The 27604-nt window shown below is 41.8% G+C and overlaps 1 protein-coding gene across 10 annotated transcripts in view; it reads left to right on the forward strand.

The window, feature by feature from the left end:
* The window catches only part of NME7 (NME/NM23 family member 7), a 92516-nt gene that overhangs the window by 61567 nt on the left and 3345 nt on the right, over positions 1–27604 (forward strand). For 6 of the 10 annotated variants that reach the window (XM_090151084.1, XM_090151123.1, XM_090151117.1 and 3 more), the window contains 2 exons: positions 14085–14192; positions 20367–27602. In XM_090151084.1, the coding sequence (XP_090007210.1) occupies positions 14085–14192; positions 20367–20447 (189 nt within the window). In that variant the 3' untranslated portion in view covers positions 20448–27602. Of the gene's footprint in view, positions 1–14084; positions 14193–14901; positions 17938–20366; positions 27603–27604 lie in introns of those variants that run through there. The other 4 variants (XR_004169754.2, XR_004169756.2, XM_031613201.2 and 1 more) reach the window with 2 other exon arrangements.

Consider the following 27604-nt stretch of genomic DNA (forward strand, 5'->3'; position numbering starts at 1 on the left):
CGGGGTGGAGTTTGCTCCCCCAGTTCCCACACAGAGGTTCAGGTTCAGGGATGTGAGATACAGAGATGTGAGAATCCTGGCTCACTGGGGACCTCAACCTTCTCTGTATCTGTTGTAGCCAGTCCTCCTTTCCTACTTAGCAGAGGAGGTGTGCTCTCTTTGGCCCGTCTCTTCTGTGGGATCTACATACCTGTGGAATACCTTGCCAAGTTCAGTTCCATCTTCACTGACTTGCTGTACTGCCACAGAGACTTCCTAGGTATGCCCCAGTATGTGTAACATGACAAAGAATGCTGAAGCTAGGTTTTCTAGACTTTTCCTTACAACACATCTTAGGCCTAACCATTTTATAAAGAATTAAACTATATTTAGAATATTTACTTTTAAGAAAACTTTATTTCTTGCTTAAGAACTTTTGTGCCGTTCAGTAGGTGTTTCACAGCTGAAGGTAAAGACATTCAGGCTTTACCTGAAATCACAAAGACTAATTGTGTCTATCAGTAAGTGTGAAGGAAGTTTTAAAGATTGTCTTAGGGATTGTAAAGGCTCCCTTTACACTCAGACTGTGTGCGTCTCAAAGCAATAGGTGGGTGTTATTAAAAATATGGTATTTTAGGCTTCTGTGATGAACACAAGATTCTTATAAATGTTGTGAGTCATATAAATTTGTCTACTCAGCCTTTAGGATCTGATTTTTTTTAATCATGAGGGATTTTGATTCTAACTCTCCATCTGTAGGTCTTTTTTAGAAAATTAATGTTTCCATGACCTTTTTGTACTTCATCTTTCTGTTTAGAGTCTCAGTAAGCTTTCACTGTATGCTGTATTTCAGAGAGTGATATTGTGGATTTAGTATATACCAAGGCTGCTCTGAAAGTAATGCTTCCTATTTTATGATGTTGGCCCACAATCTCAAAGGCGGATGTTGTTGGTGTGGCAGTAGAGGCTGAACCTTCCCACCAGTACCTCATGACATATTGCTGTCGTGTCACAGATGGCAGTAGAGAGGCAGTCTGACAAAATGGCATCTGGCACGGAAGTGTGTATGAAGCAAAGATGTGGAACTGAATTCCTCTGTGAAGAAAAAATGCCTCCCCTTGATGTTCATCAATGCTTGCTGAATATTTATAGAGATCAAACAGTGGATGTAGATGTAAGCACAGTGAAGCAGTGGGTGGTGCATTTCAGCAGTGGCAACAGCGACATGAAAGACAAGCTGTGTTCTGGATGGCTGTGCACAGCTGTCACATCACAAAATGAAGAGTGTCTCAATCAGGTGCATATCAGTATGACCATGGAACTGTGTACAGAGCTGAATATCATCTTCAACATATTGAAAATGATAGTGGCAATGTTGAATTATCACAAAGTTTGCACCAGGTGACTGCCCCAAATTCTCACACAGGAACAGACAGAAACTGTCAGGACCTATTGAACCAATATGAGATTGCAGGTGATATTTTCCTGGATCACATCATTACTGGTGATGAGATGTGATGCCACCACTACGATCTGGGGTCAACAGCAGTCCATGGGCTGGCGACGTGAATTTTCTATCAAAGAAAAAAGTTTAAGATATGGCCCTGAACAGGTGAAGTGATGTGCGCTGTCCTTTGGGATCTTGCTGAGTTTCCTGGAACTTGGACAATCACCTTTGACCACTGCATCACAACATTGACTAAGCTGAAGGCTTGATCTTACAGTCAGGCCAGAGAAGAAGACAGTCTTTCCTCTGTGACAAGATATCGCTAAGGCCCACACCAGTTGGAAGGCAGTGATGCACACTGCCAATCTTGGCTGACTGTCCTACCACACCCACCCACTGTATAGTCTGAATTTGGTGCCTTCTGACTTCCATCTGTTTGGACCAATGAAAGATGGACGGACTGTGTGGGCAACGTTTTCATTGAAATGATGTTGTAATAGTGATGTGAATAGTAATCATGTGAAACAGTGGGTCACCTCCACTGTGGCAGATTTTGATGAGTCCAGAAAGCAGATTCTTGTTCATCGCTTGTGAAAATGCACAGCTAATGGTAGTGACTGTGTTGAAAAAAATGTTTTGCAGCTGAGAATTTGCTCTGTCAAATAGTGTTATTGTGTTCTTTGTATCTGTTGTAGTTTCCATGAAAATAAATAGGAGACATTATTTTTGGAGCGACCTATGTAATATAGATGAACTGTATATTATTTTTGAAAGCAAGTAACTTCTTAAAAATGCTTCTCTTACCTAGTTTCATTTAGCATTTGTTTTCCTTTTTTTTTTTTTTTTTTTTTTTAAGGAAAAAAGCTAGCTAGTATCTTTCAAAATACAGTGTCTTAGTTGTCTCTCATTCCTTGAGTATTTTAGATGGATTAGGGAGAAGTGTTTTGTTTCTCACTACTGTAGAAAAAGAGGTAGGCTTTTAACATGCCAGATGATTGTGTGACATCAGCTTGATGCCAACAAATACACAATGTACTTTTATCACAGGCAGGCTGATCAAAAGTGACCTAAAGAATTCTCTCTCCAGGGCTTGTTTCTCCCTGCTAGACAGGGTTAAAATGTGATTACCTTGCCAACAGGTGGGTTAAAATACTCTATTCTAAAAATGAGAATATTCTTTCTTCTTGTGAATATACAGTCTTTGCCAATAAGACACAAATCTAGCCATCAGAATTCACAGGCTACAGTCTTCTCTTGCAGTCATGGGAAATCCACCTTCTTTGGTGATTGCCTTTTTTTTTTTTTAAACTTCTGACTTTGAAATACTCTGTGATGGTTTCTTCCCTTGTTCTTGGTGTTTCTGATTCATAGATTCATTGAAATATTCAGTCCATAAAAGCACGAGGTAAGAGCCTCCTTGAAAATGTGCTTGGTTCTGGGTTAGTTTCAGTCTAAGCTGTTGTTTTCTTTGTTTCCCCTGTGTTCTGTTTGGTTATAGTAGGCAGCAAATCATTCTTTTACAATGAATAGCAATATTTTTGAATATACAAAGCTGATCTCTGAAAAGAGGGACTGAAGTAAATAATAATAATAATAAAATTCCATATGACCTTAGTCCTTTCTTGGAAAAAGGGAGCAGTGTTTTCAGAAGATATGGGAAATGCTGACGTCACTCTGTCTGGGGAAGAATATGTTATTGCTATGCACTGAACAAAGGTTTTTTCCTTCTCTGGTTTCTTAGTGTAGAACAGATATACATCCTGGTCACAGTGACCTTGTGTTTTTGCAGAATCTTTGATTTGAATAGATTAAAAGCATTTGCCTTACATGCCTAATTCAGGCTTTTGTTGATTGTAGATAGGCTTGTCCTTCCCTTGAACTCTTCCTAACTGAAGGTTGAAACACGGTAGTTTTGTACTACTGTTATGTATACTTGAATTTATGAAGTAATACGAATTTTATCTCCAGTAAAAAACAATGTAAGAAAATAATACACCAAACTGGAATTTTACCACACTGCAAGGGCTTTTTCCAGAGTACTGTAGAAGGCAGTTAGAGTTAGTGCACCATGGTGCTCGTTGAAAATGTACAGCAGAGCAAATGACAAAAATACAAGAAAAAGGCAGTAGTGCCCTTTTCCATATAACTTTGATAATGGTGTGAGCCTGTGTATCCTGGAGTTGACTGCAGCTGTCCCAAAAGATTTCATGTCTTTCAGCTGGCAACTTAGGAGCAGGCAATTCCTAGATGGCCATGACTTTTCTTTTTTCTTTTATTAGGATCTCTTGGAATAGATAGATGGAGAGGATGACCAGGTCTGTAAAAGCTCTTATCCCAGAGGAATGCTTACTCAAGCTCTGCTTGGTTAATAAATAGGTGGTAGAGCAAATCATAACCAAACAGAAAAAGAAGTGCAGATCATAGTGTATTTTATGTACTCTTGGTGATAAATTGATCTGTGGGAGATTGATCACTGCTAGAAGGAGATATATCAGTTTCTCAGGTGGATTTCCCCAAAAATGAGTTGGTTGCCTTTGTAGGTGGCATAAGTCATATCCTTAGACTATACATTTCAACAAGGTGTATATGGACTGAAATTTTATAGGTGCTTTGTATGCCATTAAATTAATGTGAGATGTACATGCTGTGATCAGAACATACTTGAATTTACTTTCTGCTTGAGCTATATTATGATGGCTTTAAATTGGGCAAAAGTAAATCTGGGATCTCAGTCTTCCCTTCTGTAACAGAAATAAATAAATAGTCTGGATTGACTTCTCTGATGATGATGGATATTTTATTGTTTTTATTACTTTTCTTTAAATTCTCCTCTCTGCAATTGCTGACAGCTTTGAAAACGGCTGCAGTCAGAGTTTTCAGTCTTTAGCTCTGGTTTTATTGTCTCTGGGCAAACAAAAAAAAAAATGTAACAAAAAAAAAAAAAGATATTTAAGGAAACTGGATATAAAATGAGTAATTCAGATGCTGAGAACCTGAAGAATTTAGGGTTCTGTTTGCGGGTCTGTTTGGTTTAGGCTAACTCTTTCTGTTTTACTACACAGGGCCGCCTGTGCAGAATTTTTAGCAGCTTCTTTCATTTACAGTGTGATGGCTTGCATCTGATGTCCATATGCAACTTCTCTTGAATTGCTCTATCTAGAAGATTTCCCTTTCTCTGCACCTGTTTTACTTACTGGTCTGAAGGGTAGAATGAGGTTGGGGTAGAAGATGCGTGAGCAGGAATTCTTCATATTTGTGGGATAACCATGAGGCTCTGGGTATGGTAGGCAGGGGATGTGAAAAGATAGAAAAAGAGGAATCTATGTGTGTTCTCCCACTAAGGTCAGATGAACCAATACCCATGTAGCAAGTGTAATATCAAGACAGTGCTGCAAAGAAACAACAGCAAATTACAGTCAAAGGTGGCTCCCTCGTGAAGGAAATAGAGGCTCCCATCTGCAGATCAGACCCTCTTTTCAGAAAAGTTTGTTGCCTCCCCAGGGTTTAGATCATTCAGGTACAGAATTAATTCATCTTGATGGGGACCATGTTTATTGGCTTGTAACTTGTCAGGACGAATTGAGAGTGCTTTGAAGTAGGAGTGATGGACAAAGAGTAGGATACTGTTAGGAACGCTGAAGCTAAGCCTTGGGATGGAACGATACCATCTGAAAGTGGCAAGGGTCGTAGGAGCACTTGTGCTACTCTAGGGAGCCCTGAGGCCTCAGGAGCACATCTGAAATGCTTATTTACCAACAGTAGAAGGAACGGATAGGATAAACTGGAAGCTCTGGTCCTTTCCCAGAGCTCTGACATGGAAATTAGTTAGACTTACTGCAATGAGTCCCATGACTGGAGTGCTGGAAAACTGTCTAATGTCCAGGAGGGAGAAGCAGAGCAAGCAAAGTAAAGGTGTTTTACTGTGTGTAAGGGATAGTTTAGACTGTACTGGCATTGTTGTTAGGGATGATTCAGTAGAGAACCTCTGGATGAGAATTAAGGGGATGGATGACAAAGCAGATGTTGTCGTGGGTGTCTATAGATGACCGACACTGAAGAGTCACGCTATAGGCGATTAGGAGAAATGTCTGATCACATGCCCTCATCTTTCTGGGAGATATTTGAACTAGACTCCTTCCAGCATTTTACTGATAGTCTTGGGAGCCCATGGAGGATGCTGATCTACAGGAAAGGCACAATGGAAGACCCAGGAAAGATTACAGTTCTGTTAGTCTAACCTTGGTTCTTGGAAAAGTTACAGAGTAGATTATCTTAGGTGTTACTGAAAGACATTTGAAGAACAAAGCTGTAATCAGATATTGTCATTGTGGGCTCACGAAGAAGTCTTGCCTTAGTAATCTGATCTCCTAAGATAAGGTCGCTAGCTTGGTGGATGAAAGAAAGGCACAGCATGTAATCTTTCCGGAACGTAGTAAGATTTTTGATACTGTCTCTCACAACATCTTTCTGGACAAATCAGGTTTTGAGATGCATTAAACACAGCACACCCAGCCAGTCAAAAGAGGCGATTCTCGCACTATATTTTGCATCACTGCAGCCTCACATTGAATACTGTGCATATTCTGGGCTTCACAATATGAAAAAGATGTTAAGGTACTTGAAAGCATTCACTGAAGGGCCATAAGCTGGTAGCAGGGCTGGAAGACATGTTCTGTGAGGAGAGGCTGAGGGCACTCAAGTTGCCCAGTCTAGAGGAGAAGAGGCCCTCGTTCTCTGCATATCCCTGAGGTGGAGAAGCAGAGGGTGGTGCTGGGCTCTGCTCCTGGTCACTGATGACAGGATAGGAGCAGCACAGAACTGTGCTGGGAGAAGAGACAGAAAAGATTTCTTTACCCTTAAGGTGGTCTAACACTGGAAACCTTCCTAGACAGCTGGTGGATGCCCCATGCCTGTCAGCGTTCAAGAGTCATTATGAATCATGTTCTCAGTGATGTGCTTTAACTTTTAGTTAGCTCTAAATTAATCTGGCAGTTGGGTTAGATAATCTCTCAAGGTCCCTTCTAACTGAACAATGCTATGTTCCCATGGTAGCTCTCAGTTTTCCTTTGGTGACCTGAATGGTCTGCATTTTACAGACCGTGACTTATCAACAGTGTGCTACACTGCAATTAAAGCAGCATTAAGTCAAGGAGAGAGAATAGTTGAGGAACTGGATTGGGAAGATCTGAGCTAAGAACCAGACATTGAACTTATGATGCTTGTGAAGTACGTATTTCTTTGTGCTTCTAGGAAATTGCTGTCTTCCTATTCCATTTTCCTCATATTTTCTGTTCTTCTTTGTGTCTGTTCGTATGGCAGGGCTTTCAGACCGGGAACTTGGTCTTTATATGTATAGGAATGCTCACTAGTACAACTAGTCCTGAACACAGCAGGGGCTTTAGAGAATGTAGCTGTTACACAAAATAATGAGGGATTCTTCCATCTGAACAGGGCTGTTCGCAACTGTGTGGGAAGAGATGGCAGCAGTAACTGCCTCCAAGGGAAAGCTGGCTGTTGGCTAGGAGAGGCTTCAGGGCGCAGAGTGGAAGGGAAATCACTCTGTTGCTAAGCTCCAAGTGAGAAGGGTCTGCATGTTCTGTTGAAGTGGATGGTTCAAGTTGGGAAATCTTGGTAGAAGCTTAAAAGCAGTTTTTTCTGACCTGCAAAGCACGAAGTTCAGATATCTGGACTGCTTTTGCAAATGCGAAAGTCTCTGTAATTTCTGAAAAAAAGTAATTTGCAATTATTCTTAGGGGGAAAAACTTAGCCAAGATATCTGCAGGCTAAAAATGTCTTGCAGTTTTATAGTGACTTTCACTGGAGACTCTCTGTATGTTTTGCTAACATGGATTAATATTGTAGAATATCCCCTGCAGCCTAGTATTTTTTTTATCCTTGTTTTACATGTGAGTTAATAAATGGATGTAATTCTGGATGCATTGAAGGTGGTGGGAAAGGATCAGTAGGACCAATATTTCATCTTTAAAGCTTGAAGTAATGTAACTAATAATTCAGTTTACAGTTATGCTGTATTTTCTGATGTCTTCTGGAGTTAGTTACTTTTGAGTTACTAAATGCTTTTTTCCAGTTTGTTGAGTAACGTATGTAATATTTTATTCCACCCCGGTAGTAAAGCAAGATAACTAGGTATTTTATCTTTATTCTTAATTTGTGGCCAACTAACACTTGGTATGTCAGTTATCCTCAAAACATCATCAAATCTAGCTTAGCCTTAACTCCAAAGTGTGGCTTCTTACTCTTATCTAAATTAAGCCCATACGCTGTGTCAGATATGCAAATAAATACAACAGTAAATAAATTTGAGCAAGGCGGTTATCATTGGAATTGCTCATACATCAATCGGTAGTGCTAAGACCAGCAAAAATGCTATCTCAGGCTGGCAAATGTGCCACGTTTGCTGCCCACAGAGAAGACTGTGGAGAGTTGGTGCGGCACCTTTGGGCCGCCAGCGAGGAGGCTCCATAGGGAATGTGTGTGGGAGTGAAGTGGAGAGAGTTGATAGTGCCTCAAGGGGAGGCAGAGTGAGAAGCAGACAGTATAACAACTTCTGCAGACTTGTGAGCTTCAGAAAAACCTGCCAACACTGGAGTACAGAACATAATTTTAGGGCTGTTAACAAAAACTCCAGAAGATACTGGACTGCAGAGTGCTTAGTTCAGAGGTAGGCTGACTTTAAAGTAAACAGAAAAGCAGATGGATTTTTTTTACCCAAGCTAGCGTGGGCTTTTGTAACAAAATAAACTATGATTTGATTACTTGCTGTTACCATTGCAAAACTATTTGATTTCAGAAGACAAGTCTCTGACGCACTTTCTATAGCCTTGCAGCTGAAAACGTTGCTGTTGCCTGGCTCTGATCATTGGGTTTGTTGAACAAACCTTTACAGCCCACTACTTCAAAAATGTGACTGAATGCACACAGACTTTGCTCAATTAATGATGACATCCAGTAAGTGGTCGGGAACGTAAATATTTTATCATCCGTCAGGAGAAGACAGCTTGGATGTCTAGGTCATGTGCGTAGTGCTTAGGTGATAGAAGGTTTTGCTAAATTTTATAAAGAATTTCAGTGTTGCCTTTCTAGACTCCTGAGGATCTGTACATCAGTTCATTTTTTGAAAAAGATTAGGAGGTGAAGGGTATGTGTATGTGTGTTCAGAGGGGATTGTTTTGGTTTAACTTTTTTATATGATATGCAGAGTTTCTGATAACACTGACTCCCCTAGTTGTGCGTATAAGGCCTTAGATACTGGGTCCATATATGTACATGACATTGCTGCAGCTCCTGTGGACAAAGAAAATGTATCAATCTGTCATCAAAAGACTTGTGTTCTGGTTAGCTTTATAAAATGAAAGCTGAAGGATACCTGCTGCATTCTCTTTAACACTGACCTCGTTTTGTATTTAGAAAGTCTCTGAAGTACTTGTCAAAAGAAGGACCCCAGCTTTCAGGGCAAAATAGTTTCTTACTCAGTTATAGTGGTGACAGTACCATCTCCTTTAGGCTTTTCTCTCAGTAATGTATGTAGAAGGCTCAGCAGTGCATTTGCTGTGTTAAGCAGTCCTCAGATTTATGAATGAGCACAAAGATGTCACGTTCTTCTGCTCTGACTAATGTTGAGTATAAGGTGGCTCATTGCATGAAACTGGGGAATGTCAGCCAGGTCAGAGTTGAAGTTGTGATGGGGAAAACACCCCTATCAAAATGGTTGGCTAGAGTTTGGAGGAAGTATGTGTTGCAAAGAAGGCATACAAAGCAAGCTGAGGCAAGCTAGCCCTTGTGATATCATGTTCAAGGTCATCTGTGAACACAAATGTGATTTTGACAGCGTAGCCTTTGCCTTTGGGTGAGAGCTTCTGAGAAGGATGTCTCAGACTGATCAAGTGAAGTCACTCCCACTGTAACAGTATTGTTCTGGTGTTTCTTCACTTGAATAACCATCACAGGAAACACTGGTCTAGCATTGCATTCTGCTATGCAGCTTTTTTATTTTATTTTTTGTGTCAGAATGACTGTTCTGTGCAGTTCCCTGATGCAACCTGTGCTGTATGACTGGTGCTAAAATCTCCCCAGTTGAGAGCCCACTGAAAAGCTGTGTTGATGGGAAGAGAAGACAGTTATCCTACCTGCCTTGCAAACTGTGCTGCAAAGGTATCTTTTTCTGAAGGGGCTTATCACCCTTCACTCAGTACAGAGGAAGCTCAGTTGCCGTCAGATTTCAGATGACTAAAGTTAGATCAGGCAAATTCCACTGCAAGTACTGAAATTTACTTTATTCCTTGTTAATATGAGCTCTGTTCTCTTGAAAAAAGACATAGCTGGTCAGTAGAAGGAGAAAAGGAGCTCTGGCTCCCACCTTCTGAATCATACAGCACCCTCACAGGCCATCTCTTTCATGACGGTGGCTGAGCATGGAGAAGCAGAGAAGGAAGAAACTCTCTGAGTACGGAGTGGGAGACCAGGTCATCATAAAGCCTTCAGAAAGAGTGATGAGTGAAGTATGCTGAGAGGAGCAAGGAGCCAGTGTGTAGCTAGGGCTCAGAAGAAGGCAAACAGGATGTTTTGCTGAGGCTTACAGGGGACTGCAGGCTTTCTTGCAGCACAAGAAGTCCTCTAAATGCTGCTGTCCTGAAAGCAAACCTAAAAGAATGAACCTGTTCTGGTAGCACACTGTAATAGGTGAGGAATGGAACATGAGTTCTCTTATTTTGCTTCACTCAACAGAACTAGCAACAGATTGTTAAGGTTCCCTTGTTCCAGTTGGTGTTTAAGTGGAACACAGGCTATAAAAGTTTCTGAGTGTGCTTTTGATACATTCAAGGTTTGTGTGGTTTCCTGGTGAGGAAGGAGGAAAGGGTTGCTACACAGAGCCAGTGACTGCAGCTTTGGTTTTAGCTTGAATGCTATTTAAACAACAATAAAGCATGCAGAAATGGTTAAGACCAGTGACCTTTCTGCCTTTCCAGACATCCCAATAAAGCAGATGCTTTAAAAAGCAATCTGGCCAATTTACTTGAAATCTTCAGTTTTGGCTGGAATGTATTTTAACATTTCAAATAATAACTCCTCTCCAGAACATGAAAAATCAGTTGTTTGAAGGACAAGTGGTTCACGAACCTTGCTCATGAAGAATGTTTATAATTTTTCAGTCTGATTTTGACATATTACTCTACCAATATCACTGGTGATTTTTTTTTCCTTCCGCTCATATAGAGATAGATTTTAGCACGTTCCAAGTATTTCATACAAGCAGTATTTTCATAGGGCAGAGTTGGATAGAAACATGAAATATAGTGTCTGTAGCTTGTGTAAGAGGAGAAGGCTGTTCAAAGGGCTGGCTGTAGATCAAAGCCCAGTCTGTAAGGTGTGATGAAATAACCTGCTGCATGAGATCCACGAAGATGGAGCCTAACATGGCTTGGTTTGCTGCAGACATAGTGTAGTTTTCATGGGAGAAGTGAGTTTGTAGCATTCTCATTTGCACACATGCATGAAGTTCCCCCACACACATGTTCTTCCTCTCTTAGACATACGGTAGAACAGCTGGAGTTGCTCTTAACTCTTCCATCATTCTACAGAATCATAAAATCATTTAGGTTAGAAAAGACTTTGAAGATTGTCAAGTCTAGCTATTCACCTAACACTACAAGTCTACTGCTAAACCATATCCCTAAGCACCATATCTCAAATACCTCCAGGGATGGTGACTCCACCACCTCCCTAGGCAGCCTGTTCCAATGCCTGACCACCCTCTCCATAAAGAAATTCTTTCCAACATCCAGACCAAACTTGCTTTGGCACGACTTGAAGCCATTGCCTTAGCTCCTTTGAGAAAGTTTATGAAAATGACTATGCAAAACATATTCCTAAAACTAGGCTCAGCAGCAAACTTATAAAAAATAGTTAAAAAAAAAAAACACAAAAAAACCCACAACTATTATATTTGTGTCTCTCTTGTTGCATATAAGGCACTATAAATAAAGTGCTCAGCAAGCATCCTGTCATAGAGTCGAAGAGTGTATATTAAGATGTGCTGTAAAGACTAAATTCTCTAAGGAACTTTCTTCCCACCTCTCTGAAACATTCCCAAGATTTCCAACTATACATACATGCGAATACATGGGCCTTATACAGCTGTTTGTATCCCTATACTTTACTGTTATTTTGTTTACTGGAGGTTTCTCAGTGTGTTATAAGAGAGATTAATAATACTTTGGAATTGATGCTTGTTTTCTTCTTCTGGCTATGTAATTGTAAATGGAGAATGTCCTACCTCTTGTTCTGCTTATTAACTGATGTCCAGAAAGGTTTATTTAGATTCTTTTTAATCAAGTGCTAACAACGTAAAGAGCTGCAGCGCCTACCTTTGTCTCCTTCTAATCTAATCCAATGGCAGACAGAACAGAAGTAGTCCCTGTTTGTGCAGGAAGGTTCATGAATTTCAAGGGAGCAGGAGAATGTGTTATATCCCATGTAGGAAAACTGGAGGAAGAAGAAGAGGTCATATACTGCAAACGTGGGAGCTTTTGCCAGCCCTAGTGAGAGTGAGCTGAGTCCGAGTGAAGAACAAAAGCAAAGTCTTCTGGTGTGAAGTTGTAAAGTAGAAATGGGAGCTAAGGGCAAATGGTAAATGAAATGGCCATTGCTGCTTTTAAAGAAAAAAAAAAGAAAAAGTGAAAATGAATCTTGTGAGAAAGAAGGGAAAACTTGGGAAAGTTTCTTAAGAAGTATCATTTTTGGAGCTGTGGGAGGAGGGAACAGTTTCAGCCAAAGAGTTTGATAGATAGGAGATAAAGTTAGGTGTTTCATGTTCTGTTTAGCTTTTGAGATCTAAGCTATCTTTTACCAAAGTATTTCCAAACGTTCCTTGGCCACAAACATTTTTTTGTAATACTCCCAAACTTATTGCCAGCTTTCTGACATGTTAGTTCTTACTGGAATCAGCAGTTGTTTTAAGGAAGTGATTGACTGAAGTGTTACATAGCTGGTATGACTTCCATTTCTCCAGCAGATTTTCTCATCACAAAGCTTTAGTGAGGAGCACAGGGAGGTTTTTTGTTCATTTAATTGTTTTTTTAATATCAAACTTTGAACCTTTAAAGAAAAATTTGCTTGATATCAAGAGTTGAAATTGAAATAATATATTGAAATATCCCCGGCATCCGTATTCAAAGATGTTGAATGATCAGTAATGTATATACGGTAGCAGTGGAGAACTGAAACTCTTACCATGTTAGATATACTTCAGGTGTTAAAGCAGTTTGTCTTTTAGGTGTATAGCAGATCAGCACTGGAAACAGAGCTAGATTTATTAGGTAATAGATTACTACAATTAATTATTACTACAGGAAAATAGCTAGGGCTTGCTGGGTTAAGAGAAAATCTTGCCCTTAAAGTCCAGTTGTCTTAGTTTAGGAATGAGATGTGACAAATGAAAGAAGTTGGAAAGTGACTGAAGAGTGCTGGCAGTGCAGTGCTGCACTCTCCTGAGTTCTTGTGGGACTCATTCAACTGCCTTCCCAGAAGAAAGCATGCATCATACAGGTGGTTCTCATCTGTACCTGTGCACAGATTTCCAGGTCAGCCAGGAGCCATTACTGAAGTTGCTTTGAACTCCCTTGACACAAAAAGTTAAGGAATGCTTGGACAGTCCAGTCTGGTGATTTGGCTGTAGGGTCAGGAATGACCAGCTGAGACACCGAAGCAAACACCTGGGAGGGGCACAGTAAAACTATGCTAGCCACTTCCAAAATGATTACACTAATAATGCAGCGAGGACAGATTAACAAGGTTTGGTGTGGTTGGCATAGGACAAGGGTCAAAAGGTAAGTCTGCAAGGTGATAGTGCAGAGAAGTACAGCAGGATTGCAGTATGCCTTGAAAGAAAGAGCATAGTGGGGGTAAGAGCCAACAAAGGCAGTCCTGTGATGTATAAGGTGAGAAATTCACCATAGCAGAGGTGGGAGAGGATTGCTGTCTTAAGATCTGAGCGGTATCTGCTATAATAATCCAATGTACTCTTGAAAGCCAAGAAGAAGTTTGGCAGTATAGATAAAGAAAGAGGGTTGAAATGTCAAATACAAAGAACAGCGAAAACAGAGATGTAAAGAGTCTGGAGTGATACTGAGAAGGATCAAACCAAAGACAACATCTTTCCTTAGCTGAGAACCATACTGGTAGTCACAGGGTCACAGAAGCACAGCAGCATTGGATGGCTGAAACGCTGCTCAGTAGTTCACTGTCACCAATATCTGAGGAAGTACATTGTTCATGGAGGCAGGCTGTGTGCTGGTGTCTGCTCACTAAATACTAGCACATTCTGTGCTCAGGAGCTGCGAAATTGTTAACACAAGTTAACTATAATAATACAAATGCTAAGAAGGAGTATCTGTAATGTGGAAAATCCGACATTCTAACTAACCTCCCTCAATTGGCCCAGTTTCAAGCAGACAGTTTTCACAATTTTTGATCTTGATTTGTTAGCAATTGTCCCTGCGTAGTTCAGACTGAAATTACCCTCTTTGTTTTCTTTTCTGGTGCACCACATATGCTAGTACATCACGATAATGTTTTGCATTATAAGATTCTGCTGCACCATGTAGTTCACAAAGTCTTTTGATTTTCTTGTGTTTAATAGGAAATAGCCCGTTGTCTCCGACCTGGAACTCTGCGCGCTGTCTTTGGGAAGAACAAGATTCAGAATGCTGTCCACTGCACAGATCTACCAGAAGATGGACTTCTGGAGGTAAGATTTGTTAGAGAAACATATGCTTTTATATCATAGGAAATTTAAGGTGAAAAATTGCACTTGACATTATTTTAAACTGTTGAAGTGTTTTATTTGTAGAGTAGCTTTGCTGGATTCCATTGATCACTGAGAAACAAAAGCAAAAAGTTTATAAAGAGCAATGAACTTATTTAATTTAGATACTGTAAAAACTTGATCTATGCTCTTTTTTTGAACACACATAGTATGCTAGAATACTTAGTGAAATGAAAATTGAGTCTTCTGTTTGGCTGAATGTATCTTTTGAACTGGGCACCAACATCTAGCAGTGCTTCTGCAAGGACACCTTCATGGCCTCTGCTTGGATGACCACTATTACACCCAGTGTGGTATGTCCCAACAGAGAGCTTATGACAGGCCTGGGATGTTTCAGGCACTAAAGGTTCAAATTCTTCACATAGGCACCAGTTTTATTAATACATGGGCATAATTATGCATATCATATGGAATTTCCTGTGTTTTATAGTAAGTTACTAAGAGTTTGGCTTTGTATGCTTTCATTAAGTCCAATAAAATGGAAAAAAAATGAATTAAAGCAATTTGTAAAGGCAGAACAAGCTCAAGTCACCTAATGCCATGCCCCAAAGATGAGGTCTGGACAAGAGATGTTGAAGTAGTGCCAGTGTATCTTGGATGGATCTTTTCATCAATGCATATGTTTCTTCAGCGTGTGCATAGCTTCTACCATACTTTCTACAAGCACTTATGAGTGGTTTGCTGTCAAACTATAGCAACATGATGAAGCAGCAAGAGATTTCCTAGCTTGGATAACTTTATATGGCCAAAAGTGTTTTCCTTGAGGGAGGAAGAACAGCTAACTGCGTCATGATCTCCCATCATGAGGTAAAATTAGATGTGTGGGTTAAAGTGCTGTTTGACAGGAAATTGCATCTAACTTAAAAAATAGCATAGTGTTAATTGAAAATTGCAGCCAACATCAACGAAGTCACAGCTTTTTAAACCATTTTCAAGCTGCCACTGAAAGTTGGCAACTTTTAATTTCTGTGCAAGGGGTCTGGACTTAAACAAGCAAGCAGGTATTTGTCATCTTGTGCCTAAGATCTATCAGTTATTTCTTTTAAATGGCAGTAGAAAAAACGACGTAATACACAAGAAAAAAGAGAATCTTGCCAACACTGATACAGCATTTTAGTACTTCAGCAGAATTCTCTCTTTCATATTCACTGTTGGTCTCCTGTATGCTGTTTGGTGGTGCAGAGCAACTATAACTCCATTTTGCTGATGGTTTAAATTGAGTTTACAGCTAACATAGGCATAATTGTATACAGAATGTGGTTCTTCATGTTTCTAGTTTCTTCTATATGGTCCAGGCTAAAGCAGCAGTTGTAAAGGACATCAGTTGAGTGAATGCTTAAATTTGATTAACAAATGAGCATTATATGGAAGCCTTTTACTGTCAGACTGTACTTTATGGAGTTTCCTCAGATCTGTGTTTTGTAAGAAATGGAGGTGTCTGAAAATGTAGGTGAGCATCTGGATTTGTTTAAGTTTGTCATGAATTATGAAAAATAAATGATCCAGTGCACTCAGAGGTGATCCTTGGGAAAAAACTTCCTCTATTAGCTTTTTGTACTTAAAATCAGTCACGGAGGTCTCACTTGCCTGGCAAGCAGAAGCCAGGCTTTCCCCTTGCCCATCCCCATTAACTGTAATAGTGCTGTATGTCCTGGGCAAAGTGATGCTGTGGCGTGCAGGATAACCACAGAAGAAAAGGCACTGGGCCAGCCTAACATTTACAGGAATGTTTTCAATGAATGGTGGAGAATGTTTTCATTCTGTAATGAGTAACTGAATATTTTAATATATTGAATTGAACAGAGTGATTAGCCTCAGAGGGGAAGAACCCAGGGATAGATAAAGCATTTGTAGAGGAGAATGACCTTGGCAGTCCTACCTTGGTTCCCTGTCCAAATGTAGCAGTGGGATTTGCTTCTTTCAGTGTAGTTTGTGTGCATTTGTTAAGTCTGTGTCCTGGAAGATGTAACTGTTACTGAGATGTTAATGCTGCTGTTCTGATAAAAACTTTACAGTATTCTTGTAGGACAGCTGATTAGTAGAGGGGGAGCTTGGAGTAAATGTACTGCTGTTATTCATTGACTGAAATTTCAGAAAGAAATCTGACCTACTAGGTTTACAGTACAAAGATGAACAATCCTTTTAAAAACCCCAAAGGAAAGTATATAATCGCTAGCAGTCTCGTTCATTTCTTCAGGTGGCATTGTTTTTTTGTACCAGATTACTACTCCATTACAGGTATCATCCAGTGTAGTTCAAAACCCCAAACTATATGCAAATTATTGCACTCCTTTTTGCTGTTTTAAAAGGTAAATTTGGCAACCTGAAGTCAGGCACAAGAGCTAGGAACTTCAGAGTTTCATTTTTAACTCTGTTGCTGATTTTATGCGAGTTCGGCCAAACCCCTTTTCAAATTTTGGCATGGAACTATTTGGCTCTCCTATTCTGTATGTAGATGTTCTGACTTAGTATTCCATTTTGGAGAAGGCAAAAATAAGTGCAACTGGTTTTAGAAAGCAAATTGCAGAATCATTATTGCAAATAATGACATGAAGTTGTTAAAACCTCTTTTTTTCTCTATTTTCTGCCACATACACCTTCTATATTCTATTTTAATTTGCAGAACAGGAAATGGTTTAATTTCTCTTCAGAATCCTGTCAGGTTTTGCACCACCCCTAAACCCGACAAGTATTTTTGGAAAGAGGATGCTGTGATGTAAGCTTTCTGAAACTCTTGGTCAGCCAGAGAGGTGGGCCTTAGCCAACCATTGCAGCCCCAAAAGCAGACAGAGTCAATCTGATAGACAGTGAATAATGGTGTTTGCTGCCTTTGATTCAGAGCTTCTGTGCAACCTTGACCATGCTTTATGGCTGAATCACCGTTTTCCAGATGCTCCCATTTCCAGTACAGCCTCACCTTACAGGCTGAAGGGCCTGCAGAGTGGATTTTCCAACCCTGAGCTTGCAGTGAGCCCTGTGGGTTTGTACAGAGAGCTGGCCAGCACATAGAATACTTACACTGCTAATGTTAATGCAGTGTTTTGGGGGTCCCTGCCACAATCCAGACTCCATTGTGGTCACGTGTTTTATGCACACATCTTCAGGATCAGCACTGCCCCCTTGGAGCTTGGAGTCAAAGTGGCCTAAAGGGACTGCTGCTTTTGGCACTTTGTCACAGGGAAGGTGAAGAGGTTGATGTGTGTTTGTTAATTCTTCTGGGAACTTCTGATCTTCCAGAGCAAAATGGGTATGGAAAGGGGAGATGCCTGGCTAACTCACTATCCCATCGTGTACCTAAAGTGCCTGGCATTTATCAAAGCACAATAAAGATGCATTCCTGTGTAGAAGGGAACATACCAGTGCTTTCTTGAGGACTCAGGTATCCTCAGTGCCAGATACTGTATATTTTAATACTTTCCCACTACCCTATGCAGTTTTCATCATCCATGGCTGAAGATCTAGCTGAGATTTTAAAGGTGCTTAAAGTGACAACTGCTGGTTGATTGTCCATAAGTGGAGCAATGTCCTTTAACTGTTCAGAGAGATGGGATAGGTAGTTGAAGATCAGATGCTTTCTGACGTTAATATTCAGATTCTGGATGTCCTTGGTGGTTCATATACTCAGTGGTCAGTAGAAAGGGAAGGCAGTGAACTTCCTCCCCAAAATCATGATCAAGAAAGGCATATGCTCGGGGAGGAAAGGGAGCAACACTCTCAGGAACAAGGGCTGATTAACTAAGTAAGGGTCAGCTTACCTGCGTAGTTTTAGAATACTATATTTAATTAATGTAGTGCAGTAGTTTTCCAGTGTTTTCTGTTGGTCCTCTTTTCCATGGACCTGGAAAAAGGAACATTCACTTTTTAATCTAAAAAACAAACAAACAAACAAGCCAAACCCTGAAAACCAAACACCAGCACTTACTCCCACTAGTTTGACCCTTAAGTCCTATCTTTGTTCTATGTTCTACTCCACGTTTTGGGCAGTGGCTGAAACATATCAGAGAGTTAATGAATAACTCACTTGGGCTCTGCAGATGAGGGGTGATACAGTGAGTCTAAAATACAACTGGCCATGTGGAAAAACCAGTGTATTTTCAGTTGTAAAGCTCTAGCAGCTAATGTTTTTATTAGTATGCTGATACAGGAGGAGCAAGCCCTGAAGCCACTTAGAAGAGCACTTTGACTTCCTGGGCCAGGCACTTTTTAATTGATTTCATGTACTTGTGTGTCCTTGTTTCAGTACAAAATGTATTGTCGTAAGTGACAACATATAGACACAAATGGAACAGTCCATTTTCACAGCTCTCCTGTAAATCTTCCATTTGAATAGGTAGAGGAGAAAAAGGAGGAAGTAAGGAAAAAAAATCTGTTAGATGTGGAGTATTTATTAAATGTTGGAGTTTCACAGGTAATGGCTAAAACCTCAATTTCTTTATTTTTCAGGTGAACAGATAGTGTTCCTTAAGATATTCATTCAGAGCAGGTGTTTGCATTTGTTTCCCATATACAAAGCAGGTGCCAGTCTACATCTTGGCAGTTTTTTTCTATTTTCAAAAGCAGGCACTACTTCAACCATTCTGACAGTTACAGTGCTCACCTGGATTCACATTTTTTTCTGAATCTGAGCAACATACCAGAGATGGTTTTGCATCTATTTCTTTCATGTGCATGCAGTGAAAAGATTGCTCTGGCTCCACTCACCGTCTTGGACCTGAGAAACATTTCTGGTAAAAAGTGCTGTTGAAATAGGTGTGTTTGGCAAACCATCAGATCCAATGAATCAGCATTCCTTGGACAAACAGTGTTCCTTGAAATTAGTCATTCCTGGTCTGCGTTTAGTTGAAGCACTCTAGAACGTGTTGTGGCTACCAGACTTCACAACTGATGTGTCCCCTTACAGAATGAAAGAAAATGAAAAATCAGTCTGTGAAAATCTCACGTCGCTGGAAGTACAATGAGTACAACTTTCCACAGGAGGTGGTGCTGTGTGCACACCTCAGTTCCTTGCAGCTCCACGAGGCAGAACACCTTCCAGATTATGCAGGAATCCACTCATCTACAGCCATTAAAAATCTGCTATCCTAAACTTGTAGTTATCACAAAACAAGTATTTCTAGGTTTTATCATGCTCTGCCTGTAAATTTTTACCCATACCATGCAGTTCAAGGTATTTTTGTGAGTGGTTCCTTAAGGGCATTTGCACTGTAGCCAGACACCAGGGACAATAGGTTACTCCAGCTGTGGGCTGTCTGAAAGGTCTCTCCACTGAGGTGCAGCCTGCCACGTCCAGGCTGTCCCCACGAGCTCTATGTTCCCGTGTCATGGTGTTTGGGTAGGGTCAGTCTCCTGCAGCTTCTTTGCATTATTGAAAAATGCCTAATAGTCATATGTTTCTATATGTACAAATAGGTGCGGGATGCTGCCATAAGTGAGATAAACAGCAGAATGATTCAAAACAGAATCATAGAATCACCAAGCTTGGAAAAGACCTCTAAGATCTTTTAGTCCAGCTGTCCACCCACCACCAATACTTCCCCACTAAACCATGTCCCTTAGTGCATGAGTTCTGGGTGGGATAACCTTGCTTTTACTGAGGGAGATATGTAATTAGATGACTGATTCTTCTAGTGGCCGATAACACGGCATTTGCTGTGGGAGATGTGTCTTCTAAGCTCTATATGAAACAGTAGAGCGGACTGAGGTGTCAAGCCAGTTTTTATGGAGAATGTGCCAGCTTTCTTCTTGGCCTTGTGCCTGCATCTGTGGATGCTCTTTCCACTGACTCCTCTTGGAGGATGTGTTTCCGTGTGGCTGCCAGTTGCCATCAGGCACTTCCTTCGGGGCACTGTGGAGGCAGATGGGTCAGCTTTTAGTGTCACAGGCAGCCTTCCAGCCAGACAGTAGTGAGAACCTCCTCCAGGATCATCTGCTGGCCTTCTCCCTTGCCTCTGTGCTATTTGTGCCTTCCACAGATACAAAAATAACCTATTGGGTGGGGGTGGTTTTGCTGTTATCAAGAAGAATGGGACGTGTTTGTCTTCTGAAAGATGATTTTTGGTTGGTTGGTTGATTGGTTGATGGTTTCTTTTCGAATAGGCTGCTCAGAGAAGCTGTGGGTGTCCCATTGCTGGAGCATTCAAGGCCAGCTTAGATGGGATGGGGCCCTGGGCAGCCTGAGCTGGTGAGTGGCAGCTCTAACCATGGCAGGGGCTGGAACTGGGTGGGCTTTGAGGTCCCTTGCAACCTACAGTTCTATTATTCTATGTCATAACGGTGTGATGTTTCCCCCCCATTACTTTAAATGTTGGCTGTGCAGGTAGTCTGTATTGCTGGAAGCTCTTTCTCCTGCCAGTGGGACTGGCTTGCTGTTTCTAAACACACACGTGGTATCAGCCAGCTGCACAAACTACTGGCAGAGACCTGGAGAACAGACTTGCCCACATTCTGGCACTAGGAAGTTCATCTGGCTGAATCCAGCCTCAGGACAGCGGGAAGCAATGACAGACAATAAGCAGTGACACGATGGGCCAGTTTACAGTTGGGCTTAGTCCACACCATTGCTGTGGGTGATGCAAACCAGCATTGCTTTCCTTAGGTTCTGCATTAAGTAAATGCTCTGAAGGGTTAAGAGCTGCCCTTGGGTTTTGATGCGGCATGCATTCCACCTGCTAGAAGCCAGCTGTACCTTGGTCTGGTGTTCTGAGCAGTGCCATGAGAAGCACGCCTTGTTCCTGCTTTCCCTTTGCATTTATTTGAGGAGGCCAGGAGGAGCGAGGTGATCTCATGAGCTATTCAGAGTGAATGAGGAGGCACTCACCTTGCAGCAGGGGGACATGACAAATGCTTCCCATAACCATTTCCGTCAGAACAGAGTCCTGTTACAGGAGCACTCTTGCTCCCTGCCAACCTGCCTTTTTTTCTGCTTGCTCCTTTCCTTCCTGCTCACTGCCATTGTCTCTACGTGTGGGTGTGCTGCAGGGTGGAAATGCTGTTGTTTACCAGCCGTGAGCTGATTGCTGCCTTTTGGTTGTAACACGGCGGTTTAGGACAGAAGACATCGGAGGGATGAAGTTCTGTTAAACTCATCTTTTGGTGCACCAAGGTATAGTCCAAGCCATTTAATACAGCATGTCAATGAGTAACTCTCAGAGGCGTCAATGTGCTTAGTGTGGAATTCGTGTGTGTCACATTCTGAACAAAGGTCTCCTGTATTGCTTGTTACCGATTAACTTGTCTGGCATTATGCAAGCTGCCTCTACCAGCTGAGAACTAACTCTCTCCATTCACAGGGCAGCGTGGCTTGTAAAACATTACACAGCAGAAGTGCATAGCATGGCAATGAACCTTTCACTGAGGGCATTTCAGCTGTACAGCATTTCCCTCGGGAGCCTTTAAAATATTAATAAAGCAGCCATTGTTTCACTCAGTCATACGGCAATTTTGCAATGAAGCCTTTTATTAGGGGCTCACACTGAGCTGCATAATCCAGAGTAAGGTGCTTTTAATCATCTCCAGTGAACAGAAATGAAAAATTGGAAGGTTTGGTTGTTGTTTCTTTTTGTGCAAGTTTTCATCAAAGCAATAGCCATTTCTGGCCACAGTTGGAGATTTTAGTCTCTCTGCTCTATAGTGAGTACTGTCAGGTAATGCTTGTTATGATTCCAAGTGCTTCTCCATTTTAACTTCATGACACTTTTTATCCAACAGCTGCAGGAACAGGTTGGAAAGAATCTGCAGTGTAGGAAAACTTCTTCTCATTTGGTGGTGTTTTTGCATATCAGAGAATGTTAGCACTGGAATTCTGTCTCCAAACATTTCCCGAGGCTGTATGTACAGTTGTACAGAGAATTAAGTAAGCTTTTTCCATAGGCTTATAGAATCAAAGAATTAGAAAAGATCTTTAAAATCATCTAGTCAACCATCGACCCATCACCACCATGCCCACTAAATCATTATATGAAGAGAAAGGAAAATGTAAAATAACAGTAGATGGATTTTGAACATGTTGTCGATGATCGATTTTTTTTTTTCTTTCTTTTTTTTTTAATGGTGATATTGGGTCACTGCAGCCTAATTTTGAACATCAGCTATATAATTATTATGCTTGTGGGCCAGACAGGAAAACTAAATTAGAATCTTGTTTAAACAGAGTAGTGAAATAGTTCAGCCCTTGTACTTCCTCTTGAGGGTGAGATGCAAGATCTGGTTCCTCCTCATTCTGCCAGCCCTGAGCTCTCTGAGTGCTAGAGAAAAGCAGCCAGTGAGTGTCAATCAAGCAGCTCTTTGAGTCTCACCTTCTCCTGAAGGTAACCTGTGTGCACTTGGCTTTTGGCACCTGTCCGTGTTGCACTGAGCAAGGTAATTTTGTGGAGGGGAGGTCAGGGCAGAGAGAAGGCATGATGCTTCTTTGTAACTCATCTGAGGCCCAATTTGTGGCTTTGAGTCAGCTGCTACCTTTGTTCCCTCATTTGGAGCCTGAAAGCCCAGGCCCTGCTTCCTCTAGCCCTCCATGTTCCTCCACCTGAAACACAACAGCAATTAAGCTGCCACTCAATGGCTCTTTGGCAGACTAAAGCAAGAATAGAAAAATCCTTGCCTTCTACAGCAAAAGCAGTAAGTGGGCACTGTTATTATGTAGAAGCTCAGAATCTCCTTTTATTTCTTAAGCACAGAGTCCTTCACCTTTTCTGGGTGTAATAGCAGTGCTGTTTTCCTGTGGCACATGGATGTGTGTTGCAAATATATTTTAACGTGAATTCCTATTCCCGACCTTAACTAGCTGCACCTCCCAGCTCTGCCTCAGAGGTTAGATAGGCAAATGATCAGCTGTATTTGTACTTTCTTGGGTTAACCCCTTTTTTTGTCAGTGACTGACTACTGTATACCAGCTGTAATTGAGAAAAGAATTGAAGTCATTCGTGTGCATGTATGTGTTGAAATTCATGTTGAAGCATGGAGGGTAGGGAGCAAAGCCAAACTTGTGTTAATCTGGACAGAAGACTGTGAACATGGTTTTTATATCTAGCATAAATACTAACATCATGGACAATCTTAAGAGTTATCAAGTTCTATAAACCAATTCTTCTTGCACAGTTAATAATAACCAATTTTTCAAAGTGTAGTGTCATACTAGTACTGACTTTGTGTTCCGTTATGGTAATACTGAGGGCTCAGGCACTGTGTGATGATCCTGTGCTGGCAGCTGTGCAAATACAGAGCAAAATGAATAAAATGGTGGTGATCACCTGTAAGGGTATTGGCTGTTGTCACGGGCTCCTTGAAGTCACCAGCCAGAGTAAAATTCTCCCTCTTCCTCTTAAGTGCATTGGCATATAGATGGGGAGTGACCTATCTACAAGCGTATCTCATGGCTGTGCGGGCAAGATTCTCTGTGTTGACCTCAGTGGCATTTAGTGCTGCTGTGTTGGGGAGGGGCACTGCTCTGAGAATATCTGATTGCAATCTGGGAACTGAGGGCTTCCTGTGGCACTTACCATATACAGTTCAGCTGTTGAACAGGAGCATGGTGATCCATTTGCCGGGAGCCTGGTCTTGATGTGGCAGCTCAGGGCTCAGCTCGTGGCAAGAGTGCTGTAATCAGTGAGGATTGCTGGGATTTGACATGAGCTCTTGGCCTCCCAACACTGACCTGTCTCAGAGGAGAATGGAGCTTTCCAGATCTACTGACATTATATGGAAGGTGTTTTTTTTGGGTGCTGCACTATTAACACAGAGCTACGGTCTGCACAGGAGTTATGATGGTGCCTGCAAGGCCACTGCTTGTGGACTGCCTGGTGTTTCTGTTTCGTTGTTATTTTGCAGGATGTTATGTTACTATCTTACTTGTCATAACATTTGTCCTGCTGCCAGGGGCAGCCTGTTGGGTCCCCTGGCCAATTGCAAGGCATCTGTGTTGCTTGGGAAAGCTTTAATGGGTGGCTGCCTTTATTCATTATTTCACTTATGTACTTGCTGCTTTACACATTCTTGTCCTCTCTTTGCAACCACTTCCAGCCTATTTGCATTAATTAGAAGAACTGTGACTTTCCATACTCTCAGAGTAGGCTGGAGAGCCGTAACTCACTATTGGCAAGAAGCCCCACTGGCACCTGTGGCTTGTGAGGGTACACCCACACCCAGCATCTCAGGTGCTTTTTCAGGGTTGCAGCTTGCACCAATACCTGTGATGCTGGGCCTAGTGTATTGTCTGCACCTGAGCTGCCTGGCTCCAGGGCGTTGTAGGCACATTTGGGGCTGTTTAGTCTGGGGAAAAGGAGGCTGAGGAGAGACCTTACTGCTCTCTTCTAATACCTGAAAGGTGATTGCAGTGAGTGCGGCGTTGGTCTCTGCTGGCAGGTGACAAGAAGAGGGGAAATGGCCTCAAGTTGTGCCAGGGTAAGTTTAGGTTGGATATCAGGAAAAACCTCTTCACAGAAAGGGTTGTTAAGCACTGTAATAGGCTCCCCAGGGAGGTGGTTGAGTCACCATCCCTGGATATGTTTAAAAACCATTTGGATGTTGTGCTCAGGGACATGATTTGGTGGAGGGTTGTTAGAGTTAGGGTAGTATGGTTAGGTTGCGGTTGGACTTGATGATCTTGAAGGTCTTTTCCACCCTGAACAATTCTATGATTCTGTGATTCACAAGAGTCTCCACCTTTACAGCAGGCAAGTGACCCTACTGACGTGTGTGATGCATAGAGGCAGTGGTTCTGGGGACTCCGTGAGTTACCTCGGATCCTTGTGAAAGCAATGCTTGCTGTCATGTTTTTGTTTTGCTTGTTTTCTTGTGCTGTTACATAGTAAATAGCATAAAATTCACTCTCTTTGTATTTTGGTTGTGGTCTTGTAGTGATTCTTTTACATCCTGTTTAAAGTCCAGATTTCTCTAATGTATGGTAAAATTTCAAAATACACATCTCCCATTGCCCTTCTCTTTCACCGTATTTCCTGAATTGATCGTAACCATACATGATGTTTGAGGTGGCTGTTATCAGCACACAACATAAAGCAGGAGAGGCACTATGTTATTCAGTAGTCTTTCTTTACTAAAACCTTCCCTTACAAAGGTGTGGGGATTTTTTTGTGTGCATAGGGTCTTTTTTTGCCAACTGTACTTCAGACATTAATTTGGACACTTGAAGCACTTGTGTTCTGTCTCAGCCTGAGGAGCCTTATTTCTCACAGTGCTTGATGCCTTAGAGAGAGGCAAGAATGAGTGACTTTCAGTTTGAACAAACTTGCTAGGATGAAATTCTCTTCAGGTGTATGTGTGAAAATAATTCTTTATGGTCAGTGAATTAGATGCTCTTCTTTGACAACAGTTTTCATTTCTACACTGCTTTTGCCTGGAAAGACAGTAGGAATCTACACGTTTTGGGTGTGTTAACCTAACAATTCAGTGACGTGCTGAGTGAAGTGTAGCTGAAAGGCATTTTAGGCATTAGCAAATCATAGAATCACAGAATGGTTGGGTTGAAAGGGACCTCACAGCCCACCCAGTTCTAATCCTGTGCTGTGGGCAGGGCTTGCAGCCCTGCCACCCACCAGCTCAGGCTGCCCAGGGCCCCATCCAACCTGGCCTTGAGTGCCTTAAGGTATGCACTAAAGGCTCCAAGTTCATGTTGATGTTCAAAACAAAATTAACAAACAAAAAGATCTTTGTTTCCTACTAGTGACCTCAAGGTGAGATGACCTGTAAAAATTATAAGACTGAAGTGTTTTGGGAGAGTGGTACTTGTTAGTGATGCTGTAAACCAAGGTTAGCAAACATTCCCCTGGATCATGTTGCTGGATACCTACACTGAGTCAAGAAGGTGCAGTTTCACAGGGATTTCATGGAGAGGGTATTGATGAGTGTCTGGCTGCTTGAAAGGCACTGAGATGACTGATGGCTCTAAATTAATACAGGAATGAAAGCTTTCCATCTCATGGCTGCCAGTTCTGATTTGGCAGTGATGAAGAAGGACTGGAACTGCTGGCATGTTTTGAATGATGGATGTGACTTGAATCTGTGATCTCAGCATGTTTTTTTACTGATGTGTCTCCTCATCAGTCTAATACTACTTGTCCAGAACTGCCAGCCCAATGGTCAGCGTGCATGGACCATGACTGCTAAGGTACTCTTTAATTGCCAGGATTTTCTCTATGGCATAATGATTGCTGCATGTCTCACATGCTGCTGCTGTTCAAGGTGTGCCTTGCTTTGTCTCTCTGGCAAATCATAGGATACCCTGAGCTGGGAGGGACAGTGAGGAAAATGGAACAACAGCTCATGTCATCTGCCTGGACTTGTGCGTTTGACACTGTGCTGCACAACATCCTTGTCTCTGAATTGGAGAAAGATGAATCTGATGCGTGGACCATGAAGTAGATAAGAAATTGGTTGGTTGGCTGCACAAAGAGTCTGGTGAACAGCTCAGTGTCCAGGGGAGAGCGATGTGCCTTAGGAGTCGATACTGGGACCAGAGCTGTTTAACAACTTTGTTGGCAGCACAGGCAAGGGTACTGAGCACACCTTCAGCAAGTTTGCAAGTGGCAGCAAGCGGAGTGGTGCAGTTGATGTGTTGGAGGGAAGGGATGCCAGCCGGAGGCAGGCTTGCAAGGTGGGCCTGTGAGAACCTAATGAAGTTCACCAAGGCCAAGTTGTGAGGATCTGCTCTCATCCCAGAGGAGAGATGTGAAGATGATCAAGGGGCTGGAGCACCTCTCCTTTGAATATAGACTGAGGGAGTTGTGCTGTTCTCCTTTTTATTGGGAAGACTTGGTGGCTTTCCAGTACCCAAAGGGGGCTGCAAGAAAGATGAAGAAGCACCCTTTGTCAGGGATTGTAGTGATAAGACAAGGAGTAACATTTTTCAACTAAAAGAGGGCAGGTTTTTATTAGACATAAGGAAGACATTTTTTACTATGTGGTGAGGCTCTGCCACAGCTGCCCAGAGAAGCTGTGGGTGCCCCATCCCTGGAGGTGTTCAAGGCCAGGTTGGATGGGGCTCTGAGCAGCCTGAGCTGGTGGGTGGCAGCCCTGCCCACAGCAGGGGGTTAGAAACACACAGTCTTTGAGGTCCCTTCCAACCCAAAATGTTCTGCCATTCTATGTCATTATTGAGCCAAGCTGTGTTTGGCCAACACCTGTCATCAGCACTGCTTTTTGCTTTGTTTACTGAGTAAAAGTAGTAAATTGTAGGTGTCTGTACCACTTATGCTTGAATTCTTCAGGACATTTTGTGCCTGCATTGGGTCCTGGGTTATTACCAAGATCTGCTGCTCTCCCTTGGATGCCTCACTTGATTTCTTTCCTTTTTTCTTTTCTGACTTTGCCTGTCTCTCCATGCT

This window comes from Phasianus colchicus, chromosome 1, assembly GCF_987193195.1.
Source record: "Phasianus colchicus chromosome 1, bPhaCol1.hap1.1, whole genome shotgun sequence".
NCBI lineage: Eukaryota > Metazoa > Chordata > Aves > Galliformes > Phasianidae > Phasianus > Phasianus colchicus.